The 9,533-nt window shown below is 36.4% G+C and overlaps 1 protein-coding gene across 1 annotated transcript in view; it reads right to left on the bottom strand.

Annotated features, from left to right (window-relative positions):
* Window positions 1–2,284: 2,284 nt before the first annotated feature.
* LOC117315150 overlaps window positions 2,285–9,533 on the bottom strand; it is a 44,774-nt gene continuing 37,525 nt past the window's right edge. Inside the window, exons 14-22 of the mRNA XM_033869298.1 lie at window positions 8,125–8,184; window positions 7,697–7,841; window positions 6,967–6,996; window positions 5,917–6,051; window positions 5,520–5,660; window positions 5,173–5,310; window positions 4,849–5,004; window positions 2,627–2,641; window positions 2,285–2,367 (exon numbers count right to left, since the gene is read on the bottom strand). Of these exons, the coding sequence (XP_033725189.1) occupies window positions 2,345–2,367; window positions 2,627–2,641; window positions 4,849–5,004; window positions 5,173–5,310; window positions 5,520–5,660; window positions 5,917–6,051; window positions 6,967–6,996; window positions 7,697–7,841; window positions 8,125–8,184 (843 nt within the window). The 3' untranslated portion in view covers window positions 2,285–2,344. The remainder of the gene's footprint in view (window positions 2,368–2,626; window positions 2,642–4,848; window positions 5,005–5,172; window positions 5,311–5,519; window positions 5,661–5,916; window positions 6,052–6,966; window positions 6,997–7,696; window positions 7,842–8,124; window positions 8,185–9,533) is intronic.

Here is a 9,533-nt window from a genome sequence, read left to right as displayed (position 1 = left end):
TTTACCCCACTGTCAAAGTTAATCCAGTATGATGTATTTACCCTACTCTCAAGGTTAATCCAGTATGATGTATTTAACCCTACTCTCAAGGTAAATCCAGTATGATGTATTTACTCTATTCTGAAGGTAAATCCAGTAGGATGTATTTACTCTATTCTCAAGGTAAATCCGGTATGATGTATTTACCCCACTGTCAAGGTAAATCCAGTATGATGTATTTACCCCACTGTCAAAGTTAATCAGTAGGATGTATTTACTCCACTGTCAAGGTAAATCCAGTATGATGTATTTACCCCACTGTCAAGGTAAATCCAGTATGATGTATTTACCCTACTGTCAAGGTAAATCCAGTATGATGTATTTACCCCACTGTCAAGGTAAATCCAGTATGATGTATTTACCCCACTGTCAAGGTAAATCCAGTATGATGTATTTACCCCACTGTCAAGGTAAATTCAGTATGATGTATTTACCCCACTGTCAAGGTAAATCCAGTATGATGTATTTACCCCACTGTCAAGGTAAATCCAGTATGATGTATTTACCCCACTGTCAAGGTAATTCCAGTATGATGTATTTACCCCACTGTCAAGGTAAATCCAGTATGATGTATTTACCCTACTCTCAAGGTTAATCCAGTATGATGTATTTACCCCACTGTCAAGGTAAATCCAGTATGATGTATTTACCCCACTCTCAAGGTAAATCCAGTATGATGTATTTACCCCACTGTCAAGGTAAATCCAGTATGATGTATTTACCCCACTGTCAAGGTAAATCCAGTATGATGTATTTACCCCACTGTCAAGGTAAATCCAGTATGATGTATTTACCCCACTGTCAAGGTAAATCCAGTATGATGTATTTACCCCACTGTCAAGGTAAATCCAGTATGATGTATTTACCCTACTCTCAAGGTTAATCCAGTATGATGTATTTACCCCACTGTCAAGGTAAATCCAGTATGATGTATTTACCCCACTGTCAAGGTAAATCCAGTATGATGTATTTACCCTACTGTCAAGGTAAATCCAGTATGATGTATTTACCCTACTGTCAAGGTAAATCCAGTATGATGTATTTACCCCACTGTCAAGGTAAATCCAGTATGATGTATTTACCCCACTGTCAAAGTTAATCCAGTATGATGTATTTACCCTACTGTCAAGGTAAATCCAGTATGATGTATTTACCCCACTGTCAAAGTTAATCCAGTATGATGTATTTACCCTACTCTCAAGGTTAATCCAGTATGATGTATTTAACCCTACTCTCAAGGTAAATCCAGTATGATGTATTTACTCTATTCTGAAGGTAAATCCAGTAGGATGTATTTACTCTATTCTCAAGGTAAATCCGGTATGATGTATTTACCGCACTGTCAAGGTAAATCCAGTATGATGTATTTACCCCACTGTCAAAGTTAATCCAGTATGATGTAGTTACCCCACTGTCAAGGTAAATCCAGTATGATGTATTTACCCTTCTCTCAAGGTAAATCCAGTATGATGTATTTACCCCACTGTCAAGGTAAATCCAGTATGATGTATTTACCCTACTGTCAAGGTAAATCCAGTATGATGTATTTACCCCACTGTCAAGGTAAATCCAGTATGATGTATTTACCCCACTGTCAAGGTAAATCCAGTATGATGTATTTACCCCACTGTCAAGGTAAATCCAGTATGATGTATTTACCCCACTGCCAAGGTAAATCCAGTATGATGTATTTACCCCACTGTCAAGGTAAATCCAGTATGATGTATTTACCCCACTGTCAAGGTAAATCCAGTATGATGTATTTACCCCACTGTCAAGGTAAATCCAGTATGATGTATTTACCCCACTCTCAAGGTTAATCCAGTATGATGTATTTACCCCACTGTCAAGGTAAATCCAGTATGATGTATTTACCCCACTGTCAAGGTAAATCCAGTATGATGTATTTACCCCTACTCTCAAGGTAAATCCAGTATGATGTATTTACCCCACTGTCAAGGTAAATCCAGTATGATGTATTTACCCCACTGTCAAGGTAAATCCAGTATGATGTATTTACCCCTACTGTCAAGGTAAATCCAGTATGATGTATTTACTCCACTGTCAATGTTAATCCAGTATGATGTAATTACCCCACTCTCAAGGTTAATAATGTTCGGTATGCTCAGGTTTTGTTATTCATCAGGCACACGCTTCCATATAATCAATTGTCTTTGAAATCTTCATCAAATAGATGACAGTTCTCTAATTGCAACAAGAAAGGAAATAAATACAAGCACTGTTCGATATTGATTGCGTTTTTAATATATATAACAGTTACAATACAAAAAAATCCGCAGCTTCTCTATCCCATCGCTGGAACCGTCACTAAAACATAAAGGTTGTCTCTTTTAGCTCTTCTAACATTTCATTCGTGTGTTTCTCATTTTTACTCGTTCCCAAAAGTATCATTTTAAACACCTTTTAAAACGAATCTTACTGCGGCATTGTGTTTGAAATTAGCTTTAAGTCAGAGCCAAAACAACTTAAGTTATGTGTTTAGCCAACCGCATCATGATTTACTTATTTCATCTTACTTCTATGTAACAAAATACTATACAGGTGAGTCACAATGATATATACTCACGTCCAGCAAGGTGTTCTGCAAAATACATAATTCGGGAAAATAGATTATTCTAAGAAACATGGTATCCGGTAAAAAGTTTCGTGTTCCATGATAAACTTATAATGGATTTTACTGTAGCAATAATTATAAGGAACGTCAGAAGATATAGGGGTTCCATAACGAAATTTGAGATATATAAATGAATTGAAAGTGAAATTGGAAGTGAGACTTTATAACAACAAATAATTTTGAAAGCTCTAGCAAAAAAAAAAAGAGGGTATTACTTTATAACCTGTGACACGTGCAGGCAATGCCTTTTAACTCCAATACGCTAGATAGGTTTTTTTAATACATAACAACAAAATGCAATAAATAGACAACTTAAACAAATTAGAAAATATTATAAATGTATTTGATTTAAACAATTAATTTGTTAGTTAACTATACAAAGGGACTGGGCACAAGTTACACAACTTATGTAAATGTATATAGGTACGATAAATCCTGAAAATAAGTATAATCAAAGGGTCAAAGGCCCTGAGAAACGTCAGGGTCTGAGGTCGTATAATAAGTATAATCAAAGGGTCAAAGGCCCTGAGAAACGTCAGGGTCTGAGGTCATATAATAAGTATAAACAAAGGGTCAAAGACCCTGAGAAACGTCAGGGTCTGAGGTCGTATAATAAGTATAATCAAAGGGTCAAAGGCCCTGAGAAACGTCAGGGTCTGAGGTCATATAATAAGTATAAACAAAGGGTCAAAGGCCCTGAGAAACGTCAGGGTCTGAGGTCATATAATAAGAAATTTCAAATTGGATTTTACAGTCAGACAGCTACATTTTTATCAGATGAAATGTCTTAATCTGGTTATTCCTATTCTATAAATATTCAAGAAAACATGTATAATATATTTATCTGCTGACATCTTTGCAATAGCTGGGTATATTTCTTTCCCTATTTCTTTAATGCTTGTGGAAGATTATTCATATACTTCTGAATCAGTAAGGCTGCTTGTAAACTTTGAAAAAAATCAACTGAAGGACAAATCGGTCTATTAACAGTTACATGTACAACTAGAGATAAAATTCCAAGATGTACACAGCATAAGTATTTTTATTATTACTACATGTATAAGATGTTAATTAGGTATAGAAAACATCTATTTTATGACCCCTAGTAACATCGAAAATGCAAATATGTTAACCTCCGATAGAAAAGTGCGGTCGCGCTGTCGGTCACGCTGTCTGACAAGACATATAAAGGCCGAACAGTTTTGACAAACAAGACGCCGGTACATCAGTCACGGATCATAATCGTTAGACTTTTAAAACAAATAATAATTTTATTTAATAAAATCCTCATGAAAAACGGCAATGTACATATGTAGTTGTTACAACTTGCCTTCAATTCCTGTTGATATTTGTTGCGTATTCTAGCGACATACAAATAAATATGAAACTGCGAACGGTCCCTGGTTTAGTTCCACATTAGACATAACCGCCATTTTGGCCGATTAGTGATGATCACGTGATTAGTCACGTGACAGCTAATGTTATCCCATGGACTGTTTGGCTGCAAAGCTATTTATAGAATTGTAAACTTTTGACTACGTAAACACGGTTGGTTTTAGGCTGATATGAAATGCTCCTGCACATGAACTCAGAATAGACATATGAGTCTAAGACGTGTTGATAGTTTCTCTGTGGACGCATGTAAATTTTCACGACGATCAAACTGAATTTTTTACTTTCGTTTTCAAGGCAGGATCGAGATAGAACTACGTAATCCTACGCCAACAAAATTGCATTATACTTTTAAGGAAAATGTTTATATTTATAATCTGAAATAGTCTAGAACACCAAACATTCATATTTCATTTTAAATAATTGCAGTAAACACAGGAATCATCAGTTAAATCGTGTGAATAATTGCTGTCAAAATAGGAATTATATTATATAGGCTGCGGATGTATATCATTTGTAGTTCAGAAAAGAGAAGTTGCTAGCCGGAAACAAAAGTGTGACTAACAAAATTTACCCACCACGACTATAACGGCAGGTGCCAAAGGCATCATGACGTTAAAAAGTTCCATCACAGACCTGTTAATGTGAAATTATCGCCTATAATTACCATGTCCGACCGCATGTTGTTATTAGTGCCCATTTTCAACTGAACTAAATTTTATATATAACAAAATACCTCAACTAGAAATACCTATTCCTCTAAACCCGTGCATTTTACTTACGAATGTATTCTGTACACAAATTGCATGTTTTAGCACAGGAAGCAATGGCGAAGTTTCTGACATGGGAGTCTTGTGAGGTACAGAGTGAGTTGGCCAGTGTCTGACAGTTACTGTTTAGGTCATGATCCACACACTCTGTCGGGGACGGGGTAGAACCTGTCAACGCATCAATTAACAGTACTGAATGATGTAGCAAATACCAGAAGAGTAAATAATAGGACTCGAAATAAATCTTAATCGCTTTATGAAGTTTATCACTGTGTTACGATCACGTCTACGCATTCTAGACATAACAGTAGTGTAATACAGATCAAGAATACCTACTTGCGCCACACAGATTGCATGTCTTCGCGCAATGTTCTTTGGCGTACTCCTGAGAAACAGGATCAGCACTCAAACAAAGAAAGCTAGCCATTCCAGAGCACGTGTTATCTGTGTCTACACAGGGGGCAGCGGTCGTTGCTGAAATATTGACAATACCATAAACATGTACACTAGAAGCCGACATATAGCTGTTCAGGCCTAGATAGAAGGAACGATACCGCCTTCTGATCATAACAACCGCAGACAGAATATTCTCTAAAATTGACCTTTCTGATACAAAAGACAGTACTTTCAATCCTTAAGAGCTCGCGAATGACTTTATGTTTAGAATGAGTGCATGCGCTTACTAGTTGCTGTAACACAGAGGTTGCACGTTTTCGCACAGTTTTCTCTGGCATACGTCTGTGAGGAAGGATCCGTGGAAGAACATAGAAAGCTTGCCATTCCAGCACATGTGCCGATTTTGTCCACACATTGGAAAGCAGAAACTGAAATAAAACAGTTTCCATGTGTATATTAGTATCATTGTGTATCTCTCGTTACACTGACACATATGTATTCCCTTCGCTTCATTTTATGATCTCCGTAACGAAGGGATTTTGAGACTTTCTGGTATAAGGTATACGAATAGAGATGGTATGGTTATCATTGTTATGTTACAGAGAACGTCTATGCCCGGGTAGCTGGTAGCTTATGTTACAGAGAACGTCTATGCCCGGGTAGCTGGTAGCTTATAGCACAAACCTGGACATTTTCCACAGGTCTTACGACACTTGGTATCGACAAGGTGCATCATCATTGGATCGGTACTGGAACACATGCCATACAGTCTGTCGTAGTCTGTACAGGAGAAGGTGGCGTCATCGTGGTCAACACAACCTGAAATTTACGGGGTACGTCATAATAAAGGTTATTACTCCTACAATTCATATCTAACAAGTTCATATTTATTCATAAAAAAAAATTCATTTTTAAAACAAGCGATTTGAAAAGAGATGACTGGATTGTGTACGCAGTTCGATATACAAAAAATACATTACTCCGCCTGAAGTTGCTTTTACGTTTTTGTTCAATTCTGGACGAGTCCGCAATATGGATGGCTCAAGTCTCTGCAAACTTAGTAAAGGTTTTAGCAATAAAGATAGAATGGAAATTATACATCGGACGAAATCCAGTGTTTTATTTTAAAAATATCTTTCTTTCGCAATTTTATTTTACCCTCGAAAATAAAAAAAAACAACAGTAAAATGATGTAATTCAAACCAGTTTGATGAACCTTGATAAAGGAACGTCACATTAGTGTGCAAAGTGTGAACCAGTGCTAATATTCATAAAATGGAATCGGTTATGAATACGTATTTCATGTTAATGAACAATTACATATATGTTGACAAATCTATGTGTTTATCAACCCATTGGGGTTACCTTGGTGCCAATGGTCAGATGTTGTCAGTTGGAGTGACCTTGTGGACATCTAACTTTGTTCTTATCAAAGTAAGAGGTAAACATTTGACTCCATGTTTCTGTTTACCTTAACCTCAGATCATTTCATGTACCGTCAGTGATAATGTTTCCTTCGTTGTACAAATGTTACCCGTGTCCTAATCATTTCTGAGCTGAGATAAATTCTAAATTTTGTCATGTACATATAACCGACTCTAGTAACATTAGACATATTTAAATGAAGTTCAGTCACATTTTATCATGATCGACCGAGTTCTAATCGGCCTTTAATTCCCGGAGCCATGCAAACCACTATTTAACTGACAAGGAATTATAGATTCAAACAATTACCTGAAGTTCCAGCTGTTGGTGCAGGTGTTACTAAAATTCAACAAATACAATAGCAATTAGTTACAAAAGCATATTATACAGTTGTAAGTGATACACAAGTATAATGGCTACGGTAACATTTCGAGAAGCAGCAGGGTTAATAATCGACGGAAGGGCGGTAAATGGTCCTATTAGGATACGGACACTTCATATAGATACAACGATAAATAAGTAATTAGATTTTGTCAAATAGAATATGAAGTGCAGATATCAATACGGTTTTCAACTACTTCTTTTGATACTGTTTTTTAATGCAAATATTTGAAAGCAATAATGCACATATAGACTAGTACATACACTGTGATTTCATCCTTCAGACATAATGTATATCATACCGCCATAATGATATTCAATTTTGAGACAGAAAACTTGATCTTCGGTCCGGCAAACTTATAACATAACTAAATCAATGATTATATTTACAACTTAAAAAAGAAAACGGCTTTAATGTTAAATCTTTGAGCTAGCGACCTAACCTTTTGGTCAACCATCGAATAAGCTCTAATATTTGATATAGATAAAAGAAAACAGGCTGAACTATGACCTTCACATCTATTCCGATCAGTCCGCTTTTCATAACAAAACATCAACAGTTAAGGAATAACCATTTAAACACGTTTAATAACACAAAACTTCAACCCATCATCAGGCCGAGTCCTAGGTATAGAAAATGATAATATTTTATGTTTACCATCATGGATCCCCAAGGCGTCTATCATACAGGTGCTATCATTGTTATGGCAACAAAAGCTGCATTGAAGTCCAGGTGAGTAAGAGAATGGGATTGGGTGCACGTGACACAGCAACGAGTTTGCAGCCTCTGCTACTTCGCAGTGCTGTTCAAAATACAAAGCATAACAAGCAATTACTACTGTCCACATCGACAAGATCGATAACTTGTCTAATTATACAACACTTTGAACAGCCCATCGTTTCCAATTTCTTGTCGACTTAATTCCCATAAAGTGTATAGATAGATGAGCTTTTTACATGGACAGAGTTTCACACGTACTGGTGTTTCCTAATTGGGTTTTTGTATATTGAAAACAATTAAGATATTTTCAGCAATTGGCGCATTGCGCTTACTGACAATTCATTCAATTCAAACTCTATATTTACCTTAGTATGTGTGCTACAGCCAGATGAGAGACCACTTTGAGAATGTGTGACCATGCATCCCTTAATAACAGAAACTTCAGGAAATGTAATATGTAAAAACCTTGTTTGGGTAATCTTTGATAGAGTATTGGTGAAGACCGCTACCTTGACTAGGTAATCTTTGATAGAGTATTGGTGAAGACCGCTATCTTGACTAGGTAATCTTTGCTATGAATGGGAGAATAACGCTACCTTTGCAGGGGTAATCTTTGTTATAGTATTGGTAAAGAACGCTACTCTTTGTTATAGTATTGGTGAAGAACGCTACTCTTTGTTATAGTATTGGTAAAGAACGCTACTCTGTGTTATAGTATTGGTAAAGAACGCTACTCTGTGTTATAGTATTGGTGAGGAACGCTACTCTTTGTTATAGTATTGGTGAAGAACGAACGCTACTCTTTGTTATAGTATTGGTGAAGAACGAACGCTACTCTTTGTTATAGCATTGGTGAAGAACGCTTCTCTTTGTTATAGTATTGGTGAAGAACGCTTCTCTTTGTTATAGTATTGGTGAAGAACGCTTCTCTTTGTTATAGTATTGGTGAAGAACGCTACTCTTTGATATAGTATGGTTGAAGAACGCTACTCTTTGTTATAGTATTGGTGAAGAACGCTACTCTTTGATATAGTATGGCTGAAGAACGCTACTCTTTGTTATAGTATTGGTGAAGAACGCTACTCTTTGTTATAGTATTGGTGAGGAACGCTACTCTTTGTTATAGTATTGGTGAAGAACGCTACTCTTTGTTATAGTATTGGTGAGGAACGCTACTCTTTGTTATAGCATTGGTGAAGAACGCTACTCTTTGTTATAGCATTGGTGAAGAACGCTACTCTTTGTTATAGTATTGGTGAAGAACGCTACTCTTTGTTATAGTATTGGTGAGGAACGCTACTCTTTGTTATAGTATTGGTGAAGAACGCTACTCTTTGATATAGTATTGGTGAAGAACGCTACTCTTTGTTATAGTATGGTTGAAGAACGCTACTTTCAAGAGGTAATATTTTATACAGAATGGCTGAAGCACGTTACTTTGTTTGGGTAATCATTGATATAGGATGGAAGAAAATCGCTACCTTGCTGGGTATATTTTTTTTATTACATGATGCATTTGATTTTCTTAACTATACACAGAAAATTTATTTTGACCTATTGCACGGCCGAAATGGCTATTGCACGGTCACGTGCGAACTAATGAGTACCTGTGACATTTCGGAATTAAACCTTCGGTCTCGTGCAATAGAACATCGCTCATTGATCAGTACTTCGTGTCAAATATTCTGGACTATTGTACAGACACCCATGATATGTTTGTACGCTACTTTGTAGGGGTAGTCTTTGATATAGCTTGGATGAAGACCGCTTCCTT

This window comes from Pecten maximus, chromosome 2 (genome assembly GCF_902652985.1).
Source record: "Pecten maximus chromosome 2, xPecMax1.1, whole genome shotgun sequence".
NCBI lineage: Eukaryota > Metazoa > Mollusca > Bivalvia > Pectinida > Pectinidae > Pecten > Pecten maximus.
The sequence above is the reverse complement of the archived record's forward strand: the minus strand, read 5'-3'. Positions and strand labels throughout refer to the sequence as shown.